Source organism: Nesoenas mayeri (genome assembly GCF_963082525.1).
Source record: "Nesoenas mayeri genome assembly, chromosome: 3".
Lineage (NCBI taxonomy): Eukaryota > Metazoa > Chordata > Aves > Columbiformes > Columbidae > Nesoenas > Nesoenas mayeri.
In genome coordinates, this window is record NC_137544.1 from 56546635 (window position 1) to 56569916 (window position 23282).

Consider the following 23282-nt stretch of genomic DNA (forward strand, 5'->3'; position numbering starts at 1 on the left):
ACCCTCGACAGGTAGAAACAGTTTGAGCTCTTTAGTGACCCTTTTTCCCTATTCCCACTCACATTAAATGCTCAATTTTTATTTTAATAAAAAACAGACCCTCCACCAAAAGTTAGCATTAAAAAAAACCCAGAAACATGCACCAAGTCAACAGAGGATGTCAGTGCTCTCTCCCATGGACCAACTGTATGTTTTTTCCCAACCAGGATACAGTTTCTGAGTACTCAGCTGTGCTCAGTCCCCGGAAAGGCATTGTCATCTTCTTGTAACTGCATCACCTGCTCTGTTCAATACACAGCAAAACGTGACCTTCATGGACATTTTTAGCTCTAATCAACCCCTGGATTGAGAAACTTCACCGAGGTCTTAAACTCTGAGCTTTCTGTCTAACACAAGCACTACTGCTGAGCCACGGAATTTAATAACGTGAAAGCCTGTGGAAAAGTACAAAGGGGAGCAAAAGGAGATGAATTAATGCTGTATGTGTATATTAGCCAGCCTCCTGTCACAGGCAGGAGTACTTCATAATACTCAAACACTTCATTTGACACCTACTCTTCCTGGTCTTAGCGTGGGTTTGTCATTCTCTAAACAGTTTTGTGGTAGATTAGCCAGTGGTTCGGCATTGCTTCAAACTCACTGAAACAAGAATTCACTTTAAACATTCATATGTTTAAACAGATGAATTAATTCTCTGCCGTCTTTCTTGCTGCAGTCAAATCACCCATCCCATGCTTTACTGCCAGCTTTGGGTGAAACCGTTCATTTATACCAACCTGGCAGATTTCAGTCCCTGGTGTTCCACTACAAAGACCACACCATCACCTTTATCAACAGCAGGTTTATTGGTATGACTCCTTCTCATTTCACGGAGACACCACTCGAGTTTCAAGCTGTTCCAAGCCACCTTCTTTGCCGTTACACCAGAAACTGCCACCCAGGGTGAAGCTCAGCCTGCAGGGCTGGGCCAGAAAGTACCAGAGAGATGCAAAGAGTCAAACCAGATCTCCAAAAGAGGATGGCACGTAAGACATTTCCAAAAGGTACTCGCATGGCTTCTCTCTAGAACAGTCCCCATCCCATAAGCACTAAAAGCCTGCTTATCACACTGCCTGCTATCTGACAGGGTGTTCACAGGGCAAAAGCAACGGACATTGGGCACTTGGAAAACTGGATCCACCACAGCACAGCTGGGTCACCTTGCACCAGGCACTGGCTCCCCACTCAGTTCAGGGAATATCTGCCTCCTATTGAGAAGAATTAAGGAAGTTTGCCGATGCCTGTAAAGACTGCTATAAATGAAAGGCTTTATTGAACTTCAGAGTCAATGTAATTATTACATTCCAATATCACACAAATGAGAGGTGATGTTAAAGGCTTTATTTTGGTGCTGCTTAAGCTACAGTAAAATTGTTTGTGGGAAGTGCACCTCCTCCTCTGGTTAGCTGGCTTCTCCTGATACTAAAAGCTAAATCCAAAAGCAGGATTTTCAAGCTCCTTTTCCCCTCTCCTCAGTTTCGACCAAAGGCTGGAACTCTCTGGGATGATAACTTAATAAAACTTGAATACAGGGCCTTGAAGTCAGCAAAATAAACAAACCTCATAGTGCTTTCTTCCTCCCAGAGCTCATGCTCTCATTGCCACACCACAGCCAGCAAAGAGAAGTCAAACTCCCATTAAACATAAACTTGCCACATAATTGTTAAAATGACCAAGAAGCATAAAATAAACAGAAGGCATATTGTTAGAAGCTGTATGATAGCAGGCTTGACAAATAACCCAGTCATTCTTTCTCTACTATGAAGGGGAAAAAAAATATTAGAGAGTTTTCTATAATAAAACGGACTCCCTTCAATACATGTAGTGCTTTAAACTTGAATGCCAGGCACTCAGTCTGCAGCAGAGTAGTCCATCCAAGCTTGCTGTGTAAAATAATCTACCCTCTGAAGCTCAGAACTTGCTTACTTAAGCTCATCTGAACACTTCATGTTGAGAAACGAAGTGAATTGGGCTCCTACTTAAAATGAAATATTAATGTACATTTCAGAGCAATTAATCAAAATGAAATAGAATATGCTTTACACTTCTACTCCAACAACAAAACCTAGGATTTTCTTTTCTATTTACATCAGTGATTTCCTACTACTTTATCTTACAAGGCTTAAAGCAGTTGCTCAAATTTCTCCGTATTACATTTGTTTCTTGGGAATCCAACTTCACAATTTCGTCTTCAAAGTCTATATTCATGTACAGCTTATCCATTAAAATATTTTCCCATCATTAAAAAGACGAACAGTTCAAACAGAAGAGAGTTCTCACTGAAAAATGAATGTTAAAGAAAATACCCTGCATTTATTTCAGTGCATTTATCCTTTACACTGGTAAGCCATTAGCCAGTCAGAGTTCAGATGTACTGCTACAATCTCTTAATTAAATTCTTCTTTTTAATGTCAGAGCATTACCACTGATTTTAAAGGAGAGGAAAGAAAGGCAGCAGTGCTCTCTGCTTATTAGAGGGTTCCTGGTACATACTGTTTCAATTTATGTCCTGCTCACACTGAACAGAGCTTGAAAATGCTGCTCAATTAGGTTTTAAAAATTCAATTTAAAATTAATGTGGAGTTATACTAATAGGTAATGGCTGTACCCTCTGCAATCCTTGGTTCCTCCAGTCCCTTGCTGTCTGATTTGATAACCCTGAATTGCTCATTTAGGAGAGGTCACCACCAGGCAGTTCTCCTCCTTTTGTGAAAATAACTCTGGGCTTCACAAAGAACTACGCTCTATAAACAATTGATTAAAGGAAAGGTAAGCATGTGGAAAAACCTCCTTATTTCTGGCACTTAAAATCACAACATTAAATAAGCCTCTATGACTTCAAGGTTATTTTTAATTTGATAGGAACATGATTTTTTTTTTTCAGACAATTAAATAAGATCATCTATATTTTAAACAAAGTCAACAGTAAAGTCTATGCAGCTTTAAAAAGTAATCATAGGCATATTAACAATTAGCCTTAAATTCTTTTTGTGTCTCATGAAAGAAATCAAGCATTTAATAAACATGAAATGAAATGTTAGTGGATCTTCTAGAAACTAAATGGAACCAGAAGCATGTAAACCTCAACATCTTATTTAATTGGCAGAATTTAGGTGCATTTCTAATTTTCTAATAAAAAATTAAAACTTATTTCGTTTCTCTCTCAGCTTTTTAGGTTGAAAAGTGGTAAGTTTTGCTTTTTTATTTGAAGAGTAATAAGATACCATAACTTTCTGTGGTGATGTTCCCTCTAAATTTTCCTGATCTCCTATTTTTTCTTTTTCATACCACTGATTTTTATCAGCCTGGACAGCTCAGCCTTACACATCCTCATCCCTTTCTTAGTGTAAACACCTTAAAATAAGTCCGCTCCACTGCTAATAATTACAGTCAACTCTGGTTGCCTTCTCAGGCTCTTGGCTGGACACTGGGATGCCTCCGGAGATCAAAAGACATCAACACTTCAGCTGCAGTGACACACGCGTTACTCTGGCAGCAGCGCCCACTTCGGCTGCCCTCACTCGCTCCCCCCTCACCTCTGCTCACACAAAATACTGACCTGAAATTAAAAAACAAAAAAAGAAACAACACACCTTCCTGGAAAACATCCTCCCTCGGCCATATATTCTCATCAACAAAGGGGTTATTAATAGCTCATGGTCAGATTCACCGTGCGGCTGCAGGGAGTAGAGGGGAGGGAGGGATCAGTGCGGGGAACACGGTGCAAACCCAGAGTTTGTCTGAGCAACTCGGACCCCGAAGGTGCAATCAAAGCATCAGCCGACAGCAGCAGGGCTGGGAGGATGCCCCCAGCAGACTGGGAAATTACACTTCTGCTGTCCCAAGGACCAGGGAATTTGTATATAACGTGCCTCAAATTTTTTGAGGTTTTACTCATTGTGTAAAGGGAGAAATGTCATTTTTTGCAAGAGGGAAAAGGGTTGAATATGGAGAGTTTGAATGCCATTAATAACGCATGACCTCTGCCAAAGATGTTTTCAAAAAAATAAAACAACATGAAGGTAATACACAACACAAATAACCATACTTTTCAATTTTACTTACATATAGCTTTCTGGCACACTTTGGCACATACAGCATATGCTTTTACAGCATGTGGGACACAACTTACAGAGAAAAAACTAGTTTTTCTATTTTATTTTTTTTTCCACAAATGTCTCAATATATACTTGGGACTTCAAAACTTATTAAACATTCTAGAAACACAATAAAGCAAGACAAGAAATGATAAATAAATGATAAAGAAATTCAAAAGAGCAAATGACGGAAAGAGTGTAATTTCTTTTCTAGTCAATTTTATTTCCAAATACATGATTTAAGCCTAGGAAATTTTTTTTTAAGCAAAACAAGAATTGCAACTGTAGCTTAAATAATGTGCCCAGATAGTCTTATTTTCTTAGTATACAAGAAGGTGAATGTCTTTTGTTTGTTTGATTTTAAAGAGAAAGCGTGGAGTTAAACATTTGTTTAATAGAAAATAAACACAAACTACTTTAACTTGATAGTCTCCCTACATCCACGGCAAACTAGACTAACATCCTACTTTCCAGTGAGCTAGACATTCATTTATTAGCAGGAAAAGAAACACAGCTTTTCCCGTGCAAACATATACTGAAGATCTTGAACAAATGTGACAAGCCAAGTTTTATCCTGCATACTGCACTGCAGTACAGAAAAAAACATGATTACGTTAAGTGTCTTGGTTACATGCACTGCTGTTACTCAAACTTGTCCACTTTGAAGTAGCTCAATTTCTCTCACGCTGCACTGAACCTCCTACTGAAGAAAGCAAACATTCTCATGAAATAATCTAATTGAGAGCCATCTGGCCCTTCAGAGGTGGAAATCCTAATTTATTTTATTATAATAAAATCCACCAGAGGCAAAATAGCAAAATTCATACTACAGTGTCCACGGCCATTCCAATACACAAATAAAAATGATGCTTGCTTTTTCTGGACATTTTAAAGCCTCTTATTTTCAACCTAATCTAACACATGCCATAAAAATCTATATTAAAAAAAAAAAAATAAAGAAGCTTCTCTCTAGATAGCTATAGTTCTTGAATGTAGTGTTGAATTTTTTTTTTTAAAACAACATAATTCACAGAAATACAAATTCTGGACACAGTGATTAAACATCTATATCACCTTGAGCAGTACATGCTGAACTACAGTATTAATCCTGCAGCTCAAAACAAAAAAACTGATTAGTTAGGAGAAAATCATGAAGGAAAAAATTTGCAAAAACAAAACCCTTACGACTAACACCAGACAAGACAGTTCCTCAAACACTTCTCAGCAGATGATTTTACCTTTTTTAAAAGCAGCCAAGTATACTAGCTGCTCTTATTCTGTAATTCATTAAGTCCTGCAGCTACTTGAGAAAACCGGGGCTGAGGTATCAGGTTACACACCACACATCACACCCCTGAGGAGACAACCCCAACACACACCTTAACTGACAAGACCTACAGGACTCAACAGGCAAGGAATTTATAACAATATATGTCTTTATAAACGTCATCTCAATTTCAGGTGTCTGATTTATATGGGTTTCAGCCACTGGCTGGCTGAGGAAATACTGCCGAGGCTGAACGGAATGACCCAACTCCCACCACAGCTGGTCTAGCTGTGAGCTACAAAAAGGCAGAAGGACAAGGCGGTCGCTGGTGTTAGAGGGGGTCAGTGAGGGGGTCAGTGAGCTGCCCACGGCACCTGGCATGGGGTGCGGCACAGCCCCCACCGCCTGACGTTCCAGCCACCACAGGAGGAGCAGCATCCCTGGGGAACACCTACAGGGATGACAACCCCAAAGGCTGCTGTATAAACTAAATGACTGGTAGCTACGCAGGCTGGGGGACTTAGTTAACTGGGACAGAATTAAATTAGAGTCAGGAGGATTACAGCATTTCATGTTGCTGAAACCTAAGATGACCGGGCATCTAGGGAGAACTGCCATATTTATCCAAGAAGGTGATAAATTGGGGAGGGAAAGAGGGAGGATGGTTCATTCAGGGTTAAATGACATAGATAGCAGCAAAGGTGAATACAGAGTGAAAAGACGGGCGAAAAAAATCCTTTGTGAAACAAACAAGTTAGAAGGAGAATATCAAATATGAAGTTATTAATACTGTATTTTTCATTGGTGAATACACTTTATAACCATGTCTGAGTCAGCACTGTTTGATACAGAATAAACTACAAGTCAAGACATTTAAAAGTAGCTTGATATATCCCTTCATGACAGCTTCTCACACACCTTTGAAAAAAGCGTTTGGAAAACCAGAATGTCTCCCACAGAACATAAATATAATGAGGTAAAAGTGCAGGAAAAATAGACAAGCCACTGCAAAATATGAGCCCTGCCCTCTTTGCTTCCCTATTCTATTGATCACTTTAAAAAATATCTTATCTATACGTAAAAGCAACTAATTATTAGAAAAATGAGGGAAGTGAAGTTTCTGTGCAAGCTTTAAGTGCTTGGCCACTGCCAGTAATCACGTTACAGGTAAGAAAATGTAGACTTGAGTGGCATTTTACTGTCTGAGAAAAAAAGGTTTTGTATCAACAGACAGTAATGTTTACCATTACAAATTAGCACCTGTTTTGGACTGATGATACTGATGATCCAAAATTTCTGCCATCTCCCTGGAGGCTCCTCAGAGGTCACCCACCCAGGAAGGAGAGCAAACCCAGAGGGATCAGTCCCCTCTCCTCCCACAGCCTTCACACAACATCATGGCTTCGACTCCTTCTTAGCCCAAGCAGGCCTGACTGACCTCCGTTCAAAAGCAAAGGGTATCAAACTCAAAAGTTAACTAGCAGCAAAAAGGGGACCAAAAATTGCTGTCACAGTTCCCCAGCTGCGACCCTTTGGGTACTAATGAGGTATCTCCTCTGAGTTCCTTTAGGCCCCATGAAAGAAAAAGCAAAGCAACACAGGTTCTCTAATATTCAGAGTGTGCTCACTTCCCCTTAACTTTCAAGGGTCATAGAATTTGTGCAAGTGAACAAAAATGATTCTTCAAATGGTATGAAAATGGTGAACAGTCACGGGTGCACTGTAACAGTCGATGTTTTATCATCAAACTAATGAAACAGTACCTTAAGCAGTTAATTAACTGTATGAAAATGCAATGGGATATAAAAATGCAAAGTTATATTAGAAAACTGTGGAAAAATCGAAGTAGTAAACCCATGCAAACTACATGAAACAAAGCTAAATTGCTTATGACCCTCCTATCATAGATACACTTTTTTTGAGACCGTGAGCAAGCGTCCCAGCACTTAAATGGTTTAACCCTGAAGTCCCACAACCTGTTTTCAAACCCTCCTGTTGAATACTGATCCATGCCTTCACCTTCTGGATATAATGGGAAGAGAGGAATTACATGGCACAACCACCTTTCTTTAAGAGAAAATAATGTCCTTTCAAAACACAAAACATAATGTCAACATTGTGTCCCTCAATCCCTGCGAGAGGCACACATTCTCATATACATTCTGTAGTCTAAATTCCTGACATACTGTATCGGTCCTGCACAATGATGTGCCCAAATGCATCATTACAGGATACCATCTGCATGTGTCCAGTCCAAAGACTTGTTAGAGAGCATGCATATGCAGCATCTAGCAAGAAAACCAAATGTTAAATATCAAATCACATTCTGGGGCAACGACCACCAAAACCCAAAATGCTGCTAAACAGGGCATTACGGTTATGGCAGTTTCCTTAAGCAAGGGAGTGGGATACAGCTGGTTGTTTGAGCATGAACAGACAACCATGCAGATGCTCGTTCATCCTCCGGTAACAGTTGGTACCGCTGGGAGGTCAGCCCCACTCCATTGTTTTTACAGCAATTTGCATTTTATTTTCCACAATGCTTTTTAATTTCACTTTTTCAATTATTACTCTCAGGCAATTGCTTTAATTATCAGTTATTCCACAAGGAACGACATTTTCCTCTGGCGGAGACAGGGGCTGCATCAGAGCACATTAGCGCTGAGGAGCCTCTCCACAGGCGAGAGCGGGGCTGCCGTGCCAGCCTTGGCAGCCCAAGCGGAGCGCTGTGTTAGCCAGCACCCACGGCTATTGCCGACAGATCGGCCCCCTCGCCACCGTGCTCCAATGCCAATCTGCACAGGATTACCAGGCACATATTAAACTTTTAAACACAGGCAGTACTTCCTTTGTATTTCAGATTCGCCAAAGCAAATGGTATCACCATGGACCGTGGCAAAACACATCCGACCGCAAAGCCAGAACAAGCCGCTTTCCCTAATCCAATGCTATGTTAATGCAAAGCTCAGCAATGATGGATGGACTCATTAGTACTGCAGTTATCTCCATGTGAACCAGGTGCCAAGACATATGGTTTAACAGATGTTCTAGCAAAAAGCTCTATTCTCTGCACTGTGTGAGTGTCCAGTTAAACTGGACATCGATAAGACACTGAAAATCGTATTGGGCTTCTGGGAGCCACAATTGTTCCCAGCTTGGGAAGCTGTTAAACACAGCCCGATTATGCAAAAAAACCTATTGCCCTGATATCCCAATTAGATCCACAGAACAAATGCTGGGCAATACGTACACTGCTCTTCGGAGTCTTTGTGTACCCAAATGTTACTTATTCTGTTCAGCCAATTCTGTTTATCCACTGTCTTAGTAAAGAAACAAAGCTTAAAGCCTTGGAAGCTTCCTCCACACAGAAATATCCAAATCAAACAGGCAAACAGCCCCCCGCACCAGTCCCACCCCATGCAGCCTCTGCATCTTCATTTTTAGAATGCCGTGTATGCACTATTCTTTTGAATATTTAGTACTTAACACGTACCCATCCCAAGCACAGGATTAACATGTAGAAGTGACTCTTGTTTACAAGGTTGTTTATTGACATAACTCCACTGGAATGCAAGGCATTTCACAGGGGTGGTAGAAAAAGAATAAAGAGGTGGCCCTATATATACACTAATGTAGCAAATCAATGTGAACAAAGCAACAAGGTGCATCAAAGGTTAATAAATGAAAGAATCCTTAAGTGCCTTTTCAAAGAAAGACAATTCATAGGCTTTAGAAAAAAGAAAATCAGCTGAAGTGATCAACAACTGATCAGTTATGATGTCTACACATGCCATGTACAATCTTTTAAGATTATACACACACACACTTATGAACACTTTCTCCGTGAAATAATTTTTTCTGCTAACTTCTGAAGCTTATAAAACAAGAGCATACCAAAGCATAACAGGTAGAAAAGCCAGGTTACTGCCTTTGGGTCTGGGGACTCCTATCACACAACTCAATTCCTTCATTTTGTACAGTGGCATCAAACTACCACTGCTGGTGTGTGACATATTATGGTGAAAATTTTAAGAGGAGGGGGAAAAATGCTGAGAGGAAAAAAAAAATCAAAACAAAATAACAACCCACAGCATTATATTCAGAAGGGAATGGTAAGCAAAAAGGACAATACACACCAAGATTGAATGTGTTTCAGAAACAACATGAATGCTCACTTCAAACAAAACATTAGGACTGAAACTCTTTCAGAATTTGCTGTTTGGCAAAGAGAATCCTTCAGCTCACAACTGTAACAGATTCAACAGTAGATTAGGTTGAAAAAGTGAAGAATAAAAATATTTGAGAGCTGCATTTCTGTCCCACTCCCACATCTACTATTGACACTCACAAAAGGTGTGTTTCGGATCATCTTGTTCAGCCAGTTAAATCTCTTTATCTGTGCAAATATTTGCTTCATATTAACGCAGCTGCAACTTTTGAAGACTTTTGTTATCTTTACTGCTTATCTTACAATGCCAGATCTCTGACTGTCCCAGACCTTGGTCCAGTGGGGCTACAAAATACAGAGGTGGGAGCGAAGGGGTATGAAAGGAGACAAAAGACCAGATACAATCTAAACACAATCAAAGAGGAGCAGAATCTGCAGCCATGAAAGTCAGGAGTTCAGTTCAATGTTAATTCTTATTTATCTGAAATGTTTACAGATGTACATTTATAGAAAACTGAGTTGATTAAAAGGCTGTCATTACACCCATAAACACAGAGCATACTGAAATGCTGTGTCTCTTTTTATTGATTTTTATTTTCAGACACACAATGGTATGGCCACTTAATTATATACATGCTGCGAAAAACATAAACATGGAAACGTGAGCACACATAGATTATCTAATATATAACCAGGGCTTTTTTCAAAACAACAACCAAAAAAAGTTTACATAGGACACTATATGAGACACGCTACCAAGATTCACTTTTAGTTCGGTTCAGGTTCGGTTCTTTCCCTCTTCCCCGCATCTACCCAAATATCCCCATATCTTTCCACTTGCTGGAACTATTTATATAGGTAATTGAGACATGAATGAAGCTAAAAAAGAAAACAAAATAAAATAAATAAATTTTAAAACAAACAAACAAACAGTCCTCCCCAGCCACAACAATAACAAAAATCCAATTTCTGCCAAAATCTTTTTCAGCCAGATCACTTTTCTGAACTGACGTACTGGCGAGCTCCAAAAGCCCCAGTGTCAGCACAGAGGGATGAGGAGGATGAGGCTGAGACTGCAGCAGCTGGGACAGAGCCTGGCAGAAGCGGCTGGGGGACTGCGCCCAGGGACAGCACAGCTCCCAACACAGAGCAGGGCGGCTGCTGGTTGTATTTGCTCCTGTTGCTGAATTTGCTTTAGCCTCAGAGCACTGACAGAGTTTGTAATGAAATCTGTGCCTGCACATCTCTATTACTTCAATGCAAGCAAATCAGATCTGAGAGCATTTCAGATATAAAAAAGCATCCCAGACTGCACCTTGGATCTTTCCTTATCAAAGAATGTATTTTAATAGCAAATTGTTTGATGCTTTTTTCCCACCCCCCCAAGGAAATATCTTTTCTCTTTCAATAAGGACATAATCAAAAGCTATTTTCTCTAACACAGTGTACTTGGAAAGAGTCTTCTTCCCCAACTCCCCTCATTTTCATTGTTCATTTTTGCACATTTTTTTTTTCTGTTCCAATAGCCTTTCTTGTTATGAGAAAAATATATACTTGGAATGTTTCAGCTCAGAACTCTCAAAAACAATTACTTAGGCATTTGATTTGATCTTCTGGTTCTTCCTTTCTGGGTATTGGGGCTTTATGAATCTCCAGTTTGGTCAAAGGTTAAAGTGAACCTTTTCCAAGTCACACTCCAGAGCCTCATGAAGCCCATACATATCCACCCCAGGTTTTAAGGAAAATGAGTTAATACTGCACACAACAGCAGTAACTTGCCATGTTATCTAAGGAAGGATATTCAAAGAAGGAAAGTTGCTGATTGATGGTTATGTTGGGCAAGTAGGATGGAAGGGTAGAATGATGAGGAAGAAAAAAATGGGTCACCTTTAAATTGGTGAACATTTGGCACTGTTTAAGGGGAAACAAAAACGAGAACAGGTGTTCAAGAACATAATTTCAGCAGCAAGTTACCTTCAAGAGTATCAAAGTGTTTCCTCAAAGGTACCTTACCTTTTGCACTGTGAGAAATTAGCACATTTGTAATCCAACAAACAACAAAAACCCCCACAAACTAACAAAAACAAACAAACAAAAAGCGAACAAACAAAAAAACCACACTCCCACCAACAACCACCCAAGAAGTATATGGAGGGAAAATGTATGTTTTCCTGTGTTGTTCTTGCTGCTAAGTGGGTTTCTCAGGAGAGTGAAGGTTAGCAAGGATAACCTGTCAGAGCTATGTGACTCCAAGGAGTGAGCGATAGGGAAGATTTCCAGCTCACTGTCTCTTTTGGGCCTCTCTGACCGTGATGCTTCATGGTTTTGCTGGTATGTGCCTATTGTTACAGCTCTGCCTTTGACAGAGCAACACCCAGCTTAATTTCATTTTGTGTGCTTTGTATGCTCTGTTTGGCAAGTCTCTGAAATCCAACTCCTCTTCCTCAATGAATGCATTATATGCTTGCTCAATTTAAACAAGTTCCTACTTGAAGACATGGAGCACAAATCATTTCTGCTGCTATGATACATTTTCACTAAATGCAATGCAGTTAACTGCTAGATTTGTGTTCCTTTTTTAATGTTGCCGTGTATGTGTCCAATGATACATTTTGCATATCAGGTATATTCTAATCTCATTCTATCTATTAAAAAACATCTCTTCAAAATTTTAAATTCATCACATGCCTATATGCAAGTATTACTCAGGGTTTGTCAGCTCCACTCTCTATTAAAAGAAAAATCGAACAGATTGAAGTAACCAATTATAGTTCATTTCCAAGTACAATGCTTGCGAAAAATAGATATTTTGAAGTTCTAACTATCATTAATTTCAAAGTACGTTTCCCAAAATGTATATACTTTACAGTTCTGAAACTGTACAGAAATACGCATTTAAAAAAAAAATTAAAGAGCATATTTAGAAACTATTCTAAAGGAGTCTTGATGCTTAAGGTTTATGAATAAACTAAAACACACACATAAAGGCACACAAACAACTAAACTGATTTTTTAAATCATTTTTCAGTGGCAAAATTTAATTTTTTAAGGAGCAACTGTGAAACTGTTGTCCTTTTACTTTACTGGTGGTCTTAACTGTAAGTCACCCCTATCCCCACCACAAAAAATGGTTGTTTTGGGAAATGGTGGTGTTCATTTCTTCTTTTTTTCTTTTTTCTTTTTTTTTTTTTTTTTTAACACTGAGAAGGGTTATTTTCTGTTTTTTAGTAATCTCTTAGATTCTAACATAAATACTACTCACTATTATTACACAGATAGAAGTTGAATCCCCTCCTTTTATGGAGACAGAGAAAAAGGACACACACCAGTCATTTTATGTTTTCCCATTAAATATGCTGCTGAGTAAAACTGTTATGCACACAGAAGTACAGCCACAACCCTCCAGCCACCTGCTTGGACAAAGAATTAGTTATAATTTATGTGATAAAATAATCCTCAAAATTTGTGATAGTTGTGTTACATCTGTGTTTTGCTAGATCCCAAATGCCAATTATCTATATTTAATGATAATAAATTTTGATACAGAGGAACTGATTTACAAGGAGAGAAGGTTCACAATGCCTTCAAGACCGGTACTCTACTGTACACACCAGTTATTCTAATTTTTAATCCAAGCTTTTTGACATTACAAAATTGATTCCAAGTTTTTCCATTTAACAGAGATAAAATTGTATTTAAACTAAATATTTTATATGCAGAAGAAAAAGAGGCTTAGGAATTTGAATATTTCACCTCCAGAAAGCAGCTTGTCCTCTAGCCAAATAGACTTGCATGAGTTGGCCTTACCTGGAGCCATAACTTGTTATTCACTGCATCTCTCCCCGTAGCAATGCATTGAAATGTAGCATTCTGCCCTGCATTGACCTCTACATCCCCCAGCCTCAAGAAATGTGGAGATTTATCTGCAGAGGGGGAAAACAAAAATTACAAATAACGCTTATCGCTAAAAAAGGTGCCAGCAACATTGTCTCCCTAAAGATGCATATTATAACAACCTTTGGCTAAAAAAACCAGAAACAGACGAGAGAAAATGATTTGTTTCATCCCTGTTCAAGAAGAAAGAGTGCTTTCAGTCCCTTCTCTTCTCCTCTGGTGATTCTAGTAACTTTATGTTATACATGAGTTATAATAAAGTCTTTTAAAAATCAAAGCCAAGAGAAGGAGATCAAATGCCAAAATGTCGGCAGCACTTCACAGAAATTATCCCAAAGACTTTCGATTGCATGAAATCCATCATACTGAGAAAAACTCAATTAGCAGCATACTGCTTAGGCACAAATAGAAAGATACTATTCAGATTATTTGCAATGTAATTTGGAGCTCCATTGTTTTAGTAAACGAAATCATTTGCATCATTTAAGATAGTATTTCAGGACTGACAAATCTATTTCCTATGCTGACAAAGCCCCTAGGAAAGCTCAGTGGCACAACCATCTGAAGGATTTGTTAGATGTAAGAAAGCAGACAGATGCAGATGCATTTGAGGAATGGGTACATTACACAGCTCTTGCCAACCCCCTTCTCAAAAACTACTAAGAGAAACAGTAGCTGAACTGTTACTTCCTTGTGCTTACTAAAAAAAAAAAAAAAAAAAAAAAAAAAAGGAAAAACCAGCAAATTGGAACATACAGGGTTTAAACATCAATTACAGAAACGAGCTTATCTGAATACTGTATCATACTGATAATCTGACATCATGGCTGTACCCAAGCACCTTTTGTTTTGGCACTTAAAAAAACCCCACAGACTTCTGATAGCTGGGCTGGCTAAAGTATAAAGAGGAAATTCACTCAAAAACTCTATAAGCTTGGTAGCCCCTGAGAGCTACAGTCCTAACAGGTTGGGGCAGAAGAAAACAAAATGTGATGTTGCCATTGCAACCTTACTATTTGGCATCATTTTGCAAATTTGGGGGAGGGGGTTGTTATATCTTGATCATTTCAGAAAGCAATTAAATTATTAGCCATGAGGTAGAATATAATGAAATTACATTTTAGAGAAGGGGGTGTCTTGGGGGAGGATCAGAAGATTTGAACAGAATGCACAGTAATAATTTCTTTCTCGCAACTTGATATTTGTAGAATATTAGCATTAGCACAACTTCGGCTTGCATGTGTGTTATTCTTCCCCAGGATAAAGCAGGGAAAGGCAAACATAAATGCCTGAAGTCTGTCCACAAAAACAACATACAACAATCCTTCAACAGTTCAACAGCCAGAAGCCTTTTTTTTTTCCTTTTTAAATCTGATGTGTCCATTTTTATTTTTTTTTTTTTAAAAAAAAGGGAAAAAATTAAAAATAACAAAGACATGAAATCTGAATAAACATCCTACGTGCATCTGAAAACTCAGTTTTCTTTAATTAGTGAGCATATCCATTAACATTAAAAGCCATTTTAATTATGCATACCAGCTTTGGTATAAATTCAACAAGGCCAAGTACAAGGTCCTGCACATGGGTCAGGACAATCTCAAGCACAAATACAGGCGGGGTGGAGAATGGATTGAGAGCAGCCCCAAGGTGAAGGACTCAGAGGTGTTGGTTGATGAGAAACACGACATGATCTGCCAATGTCTGCTCACAGCACAGTCAACCATATCCTGAGCTGCATCAAAAGGAGCGTGACCAGCAGATCAAGGGTGATTCTCCCCCTCTGCTCTGCTCTTGTGAGACCCCACATGGAACACTGCATTCAGCTCTGGGGCCTCCAACATAAGAAGCACAAGGGTAATGGCTTTAAACTGAAAGAAGGTAGATTTAGATTAGCTATTAGGAGGAAATTCTTCATTATGAGGGTGCTGAGGCCCTGGAACAGGCTGCCTGGAGAAGCTGTGGATGCCCCATCCCTGGAAGTGTTCATGGCCAATTTGCTCAGGGCTTTGAGCAACCTCATCTACTGGAAAGTGTCCCTGCCCATGGCAAAGGGAGTGGAACTAAATGATCTTTAAGGTCCCTTCCAACCCAAACTATTCTATGATTCTATGACTAAAAAGACAATGAAGAATTTCTGCTTTTATACTCCTGTATAATTTACTTTTGGCAGACAAAGATTTTACCCAGGTAAATCACTATTGCAACACTACATTTCCCCTGAAAGCTAAAAATAACCACTATTGAAAGAACAAAGAACATCAGTGATCAAGTGATGAAAACTCAGCAGTCTACAGCAATATCAAATATGTCCTGAAAAGACAGAGAAAAATGCAGCTCTTAATCATTACTTACCACAAGGGTAACTCAGAACCTGGATGTCATCAATGGCAATGTAGCCACTTCTCCCATCTGAGACTTCAGCTTCAAATATTACCTGTCAAAATGAAAGAAAAAATGTTTACAACACTCATTTCTACAGAATTCCCACAGTGGCAAGCGTGTAGATATAAGACACATTGCCTTTTTCATTTAGTTGAAGTTCCTACAAGGTTTGATGACTGAATATTTATTATTTAACGTACTGCAGTTCCATACCATTCATATACATGACTAGCTTTCGATTTTCTGCTTATGGCACAGCAGAAAAGCTTGTTTATTACCTCAATTAATGGCATACAGCTTTCACTCTGCTTAATGTATAAACATGATCCAGTTCTGAAAAAATGCCATTACTTCCAGGCAGGTTCAACATCACAGCACACAACTGATCAACCCATTTTAACAAAATTTATATGCTTGTCAGGGGTCAGAGTACAGTCCACATTCTCCTGTAACCTTCTGCAGTGTAATTGCACAGGAAAACACACAGCAGCACAGAAATAGTGTAGCACTCCCCAGTGGCAATGAAAAGAACAGCTGTAGCATGAGATTTATATAGTAGCCATTAACTTCATTTTTGCAAGGCAATGGGGAAATTGCTGCATATGAAGGAAAAGTCTTCTTATCCAACTTCTTGTTCTACTCCAAAAAGGTAGTCACAAAGAATTGCTCTTGAACTACCCCAGAGCACAGAACTGTCCTTTGCTACAGAGGTAGTAAAACAACCTTCAAGTGATCAGAACAAATTTATTGTCAAGAGTCATGCTTCCTCATACAGACAATTTAAAAAAGTAGAATACGGTGAAAGCAAAAGGAAAATAATTAGAAGGAAAAAAATGAAGCATGAATGCCTAAAGTAAACAGAAGATATGAAAGAAGAAAGCACAACAGGAAAGATTGATTCAAGGGATATGACATAAACTTGTAGCTGTCATTGCCCAAAGTATCAGTTGAGGTCTTCTGTACTATACAGGCTTTGACCAAGTCAACTCCTCTATATGTTGTCTTTTCGAACAGTTTACATCTCTCGTTCTTGGGGACAATGTAAGAGAGCAGCAAAGGCAACAGAGTAAGAACCCAATGTACCCTGCAGATATGCAGGAGAAAGCTGTCCCCAGCCAGCACCTTTCTCAGCTGCTCTTAGTGGGGGATCCACATGGCCCCTTGCTTGGAAGCAATGACCACCGCACTGCCTTCAGTCACAAGGGAGTCCTGGGACCAAGCAGCTCCCATCTACCTCCAGAGCTCCTTTTGGACCTCTTGTTCACAAAAACTACCCTCTTCAGCCAGACACCTGGCTCAATGCTGCATCAGGAACACTTCTATGTAATCCCTACATTTCCTTGCCCTTACCTTCCACCCAGAGATAAAGTGCAATTTATCTTCCTACCAGAGGAGGCAGGCACACCAGGTGTCCTGTTGATACTCAGAACTAATTTCACAGCCTCACAGGGGTATAAATAAGGAAAACTTCCAAGGAAAGCTGGATATGGGCACGTTCATGCTGTGGTTCACAGGGTCCCACCAACTTGTGCTTTGACTGTAGAAAGAGGAAGCCTGTGGGTCACGTATACTTTGACAGCACCAGGCCACAATTCCTCTTCCAGCTTCTCCAGAAGTTCTTGCTGAGGTTCTGGCTGCACTTCTTTCCATTCTCCTTTTTTTTTTTCTCCCCTCCTTTTAATTCTATGTGCATCCCTGTGCAATTAAGTTGAGGAAAACTTCTCCTCCTATCTTGGCCAGCAACAGCTGGATAGAAAGGAATTTAGCATCTAGGACTCCAACTTTCACTCCCTTGTCCAATGATCTCTCTGACCAGAGCACTATTTGAGAGTGTCTACCAGCTCCTCAGACATCTTCAGAGAGCTGGCATTTGTTCCCAGTAAAGACCATCAACATGAATATGATCAATTTTATAATTATTTGGATTAATCCTCTTTTTTAATAGTTGTATGGCATGGAAGACAAACAACTCAGTAAGAAATATATTTAAAGCCCTTCTGGCAGACACATTTCTTTAGCATACAATACAGTTCAATCACATCCACAAACTCTGAAAGCACTTTGTTTCTCAAAGCCCAGTTAAGAAATTTGAGCATCAGTGTTAAGAACTGAACTAAATTTACACCTCGCACATTTGGAAGTAACTTAGATCCAGTTCCCAGGGAAGCCTGGTCTCATGTGTGTCCTTCCCCTGTATTTTGATACCGTCCTACACCAGGGGCACAGGGGGGAAAGTTACCTCTCTTGGGAGAGAGCTGGGAATGAATTCACTTGTTTTTTTCTATCTCTTCCAGATTAATTTAATTAATCCCATCCCCCAAGACTAGGAAGTTACCAAAAGAAAAGAAGTTCCTGGAAAGAGCAAAAAGAGTATGATTAAGACATAGAAATCTCTAAGAAGGAAGAAAAAAAGAGGAAAAAAAAAAGAAGGAGATAAATACAGAAACGCAAGAAGTCTACAAAATATTATAGGGAGTAATGAGGTTGATAAAGGAAAAATAAAATTATTAAAAAGACAGTGGTATTACAGAGCCAAGATTTCAGATATAATGCTAAATTATTTTTTATTTACATTCAGAATTGGTATAAATACAGCTATGAAACATTAATAAATATACATACTATGTAGCAAAAGTTTTAGCTCAGTTAAAAAATTTGTATCAGGCTTTAATTCGATAACATCTGTTCACATTTAACATGGGAAATGGAAAAAGAGAATTGCATATCTAGGTGTAAACAGCAATTTGAAATGCTGACAAGTCAGACCAGAACCTGAGGTAGCTCTTTTCCTCAAATACCCACACAATACTTGAAAAGAACACCCAGATTGCTGAGCTATTTTATTCACCAGAGAAGGTTTATCCTAGTAAGATACCAGTGCTTTGAGGGTGAATCCTGCAGTCAAGTCTGAACTTCTGTTCGGTTTCGAGTCCTAGAAAGAATGTCTTAAACACTTCATGTTAGCTGAAAAATAATTCAGATTATCACTCTAGCCAGAAAACATTAGTTGCCCATGCAACTAGAAATGTCCTTCTGCTTATTACAATTTAACTGCATGCTCATGTAGTGCACTTCTGAGAGATGCTCACGTCCTTTAATGGAGAGGAGAGACTGCTTTCAGGGGATGAACCAGGCTTGCACAGAGCAGGGCTGTGGAGGCAGCTTACTCTGTCTCATTTGTACCAGCATCACCACAATGAATGAGAATAGGAAATGTTTAATAGCTCAGGTAGTTCAAATGCTACTCAAGGGAATTAGATTTCATCCCTGAAATTTCTACATAGCTCCAAGGTGCTACTCAAACAGTTACTTACTTCTCCAAGTAAATGGCATGTCCTTGTTTATTAAGTGCCTGCATTCAGATGCAAATTAAGATACAGTGTCGGAACTCCCTGAACTGGACGTGCTCCTATGTATTTAGCCATCTCTAACGCATCTCATGTCCATATATTGGTCCATTTTCCCTCTAAAATTATGCAAGCTTTTAGTGAACACACTGTCATTTTGGAAAATCCATGGGTTTACTACTGATAGCATTAAGAGCCATTTGCATGGGTCCGTTTTTTATCTGGCTTACTTTAATGACCCAAATCAGTGACAAATTGATCCTAATAATCCTGCTATATTATTCACAACTTTGTAGACCTCTATTATATGTGCCCAAGTAATTTTGTCCCAGATTATTCAGTGAACCTTGTACAGAGACCATTCTCTTTGATTATCCTTCTCATAGCTCTAACTGTACTATATCCTTTGAAGATAATGAGAGCAGAGATGGCACACAGTAATCAAAATGTGGGTGAGTCATAATTTATACAACAGCATAATATCATTATATAATTCATACTGAACTTGCTTAACCATTCTTAACCCTTCATTTGCTTTTTTTGATCACTGGGCTCTAAGGTGACATTTTTATGAACCCCACGGTCTTGCTGCAGAGTGTCAATGGCAAACTCCAAAATAAATTGTTCTGTGTGTAAAATTAGGATTTTATGCAGTGTGCATTATTTTATATCTCTATCTACACTAAAATGTGCCTGTCACTTTATTGCCCAGTCATTCACAGCTGGTATTACTTTGATGGTCCTTCTACAGGTCCTCACAACCACATACTGTCCTCGCTGTTCCAAAGCAGCTTTCACCAGCACACTTTCATCTTCTCACTGTTCTCTGGCTCTCACTCTGGTCCTTTATGAACATGGTGAAGGCACAAATCTCTACAGGACGTCCTTGGTGACTTCTGGGCATATTGACAATTTATTCTTACCTTCCCTTCTTCCTCTTAAACAATTATCTATTTATGGAAGTATCTTCTCATAGAATGGCAGCTTAGCTTCACAACAAGCTTTTGTAGAGGGACCACGTCAAAAGCCTGTTGGAAACCTAACTAAGCCTGTATCAAACAGATCACCCTTATCTATATGCCTGCTGACCCCTTTAAAGGGTTCCAAGATTGAAAATTAAGTGTACAACATGCACCATACAGCATAAAAGGAAAAAAAAAATTAAAAAATCATGTTTTTGAGGGCAAATCCTGCAGTTAAGTCTGAATTTCTGTTCGGTTTCCAGTCCTAGAAATAATGTCTTAAATGTTTCATGTTAGCCGAAAAATAATTCAGATCATCACTCCAGCCAGAAAACATTAGTTGCCCATGCAACTACAAACATCCTTCCACTTATTACAATTTAATTTTCATGGGGGTTTTTTTGTGTCAGACACTGCAAAATAGCACACACATGCTTTATTTTCACATCCCAGCTTTAAAATGTAGAATATGACAGTCTTCAACTGATACTATTACAGAAATAAATGTTTGTGAACAACTTAAATACTCAACAGTATGTGAATGCAAGAGAAAAAGTAGTAATTATTACAGCAGAGACCCCCAAAGGGATTTAGCTGCTGAAGCCTAATGTTTAAGAAATATTCAATTTGCACTCCTACACAGCCTTAACATTGCATTCTGGAATCACCATGAAGACTAAACCTGCACTTGCATGAATATACCAGATATGCATTTTGAGGAATGGCCTCAATGAATTTTTAACCCTTATCAGGATTGAAAAATTTCAGTATCATTTGAGATACTGCTCAAAATTAGCATTCCCAAATTATACCTAGTTAATCACATACAAAAGGTAGTCTGGAAAGAGGGAGAACAACTCTGTAGCCTGTCCTTAGAAAATATTTCTCACTAGGTTTTGTAAAAGCACTTTTCTTGTAAACTATAAAGCACCGTCACCAAACAGAGTATTCCAGTACAGCTTGAGTCCTCCCTTGTCCTTTCTTGGCTTGAGTAGTTCTGACTAGTCACGGTACTGAAGAAGGCAAGAATCTCCTATAGTTTTAGTAGTGGTCCTGTCAGACCATCATATATATGATGCAAACATCCATACATCAGTTAGATAAAACCGAGTATTAAAAGGCTTTGTGATGACAGAAATACTAGAGAGAGCTGAAAAGGAATTGAGATGGAAATAGGCCAGGGCGGGAGGGCGGGAAGTTAGATCTTGTCATTTCCACCAAGCATTCAACTTGCAACACATTTTTCTTCAGCTATAGGAGGACTTTTATTGGCTTAATTATCAGAAGAGAAACTTGTAAATAGATCAACTACAATACTTGGTGGAAAAGTATATTAGCTGTAAGTAAACAGAACGTATCATGTTCGTGGTACACTGCAGTTAAAAAAAAAAACAATTGAGAACTGCTGATCCTCAACTGGAAATTTTGTGCTCATTCCTCACTGTTCCAATACGCATAATCCCAATGGTGTGCATCTTAATCTATTTTTGGCACCTTCCACATAATTTCTATTCAACTTGTGAATAAAATAAATGAAGAAGCAATGACATAGAATCAAAAGAAGCACTCAAGTTATACTAATTAACCTCATCAGATATTAGTTATATTAACCTCTCCAGATATAAAGCCTTAAAGTCTTTCATAAGAGCATAAAAAGTGAACATTTTTAATTATTTATTTTTTCTACTTCATGCACGTCTTCTTCATAGAATAATTTTCATTTTTGTAAAAGCACAGTAGGGTGACTGCACATACACTTGAACTTATATGGGAATTGATTATGACTGAAGAACACATAGGAGCAAATTTGTTTTGTAGTAAAGTAACTTTCTGCAGATGAAAACTCATGAACAGCAAGACCATTATAAGATAAAACACTAACTAATCCTATTCACTGACAAGCTTCTAATTCTATCCAATGTTTTTGCAATGGTAAAGGAATTTTAAAATACTACAGCAAAATTTTAATCACCAAGAAACTAAAAATTAATATAAACATGAAAATAGTATCATGTAACAAAAGAAATACCCATTGAAAGCTAGCTGAAAGGGACAGCTAAACAAAATCTTGCCTAACATTTAAAATTTTTGTTGACATAATAAAAAGCATTTCCCTTGTGAAAGTTATAGATAATTTTGCTGAACTAATTTAGAAATCATGAAAACATAATTACTTCCATTTGAATGCTTAAGTAATGCTGCGAGGCAGCCTTTGCTGCTGACAGGGCCCAGGAGAATTTCCAGCACAGCAAATCAAACACTTGGGTGAAAACTTTGGGATCTCAATCCTGCGAAGTCAGCTAACACCCTATCACTTCTTTTTTTTCCTCAATAACACACCTCCTGAGACTGAAAACCAAAGGACTTAAGGCTATCTTCTCGCTAGCATCCTTACCAGCAGAGCTGGTCAGCAAGTGCTCACAGATTCTGAGACCATCACAGAGCCACCCATGGGAAACCTTGACATACAAACCTCCTCTCAGCCCCAAACTTGTATTTAAGGTCCACTCAACACGGGGAAGCCTGTACTCCCAAGATTCATCTCTGATCATACTCTCTGGTGAGGAATCACTCAAAAAACATGCCTACCAAGGGTCCCAACGGGCAATCCTTCAGAGAATTTATTAGTTTTAAACGAGCTCACTCCACTTCTCAATCCTAGGAGAAAAAACAACAACCAACTCTAAAATTGTCTCTGTACATGTAAGCAAAAACTGCAGACGAGCTTCAGGTGAGCTAAACAATTCAAACATGAGGAGAGTTCATAACAGAATTTTACCTCCATAAACACCATATGTGCTGCAGGAAAACAGATTAAGCTTAATAAAGCTTTGAAGGATCTGTATGATACCGCTATCTGATGCAGGGGAAGCTAGAGGCTAGACTCAAGTGACCCTGAAGACCTTCATGTTAGTCAGGAATACCAGTTAAAACCTCACAACCTTCCACTTATCTGTGCTTACTTCTCTTAAGTTGCTTATGACAAGTATTTCTAGGCTCATGCTTTGAGAATATCTGGATGAAGCACCACACACAGAAGAGTTACAGCCGCTCTGGCTCCGGAGCAGTAGTAGTTTATCAGCTGGGAACACTTACAGTCTTACAAAAACCCACCCTGCTCTTGAC

General features: G+C 38.8%; 1 protein-coding gene across 2 annotated transcripts in view; it reads right to left on the reverse strand.

Moving 5' to 3' along the window:
- The window catches only part of PTPRK (protein tyrosine phosphatase receptor type K), a gene marked incomplete at both ends in the record, with an annotated part of 407260 nt that overhangs the window by 207865 nt on the left and 176113 nt on the right, over nt 1-23282 (reverse strand). For both annotated transcript variants that reach the window (XM_080341013.1, XM_080341012.1), the window contains 2 exons: nt 13379-13494; nt 15818-15899. In XM_080341013.1, coding sequence (XP_080197139.1) covers nt 13379-13494; nt 15818-15899 — 198 coding nt within the window. The remainder of the gene's footprint in view (nt 1-13378; nt 13495-15817; nt 15900-23282) is intronic.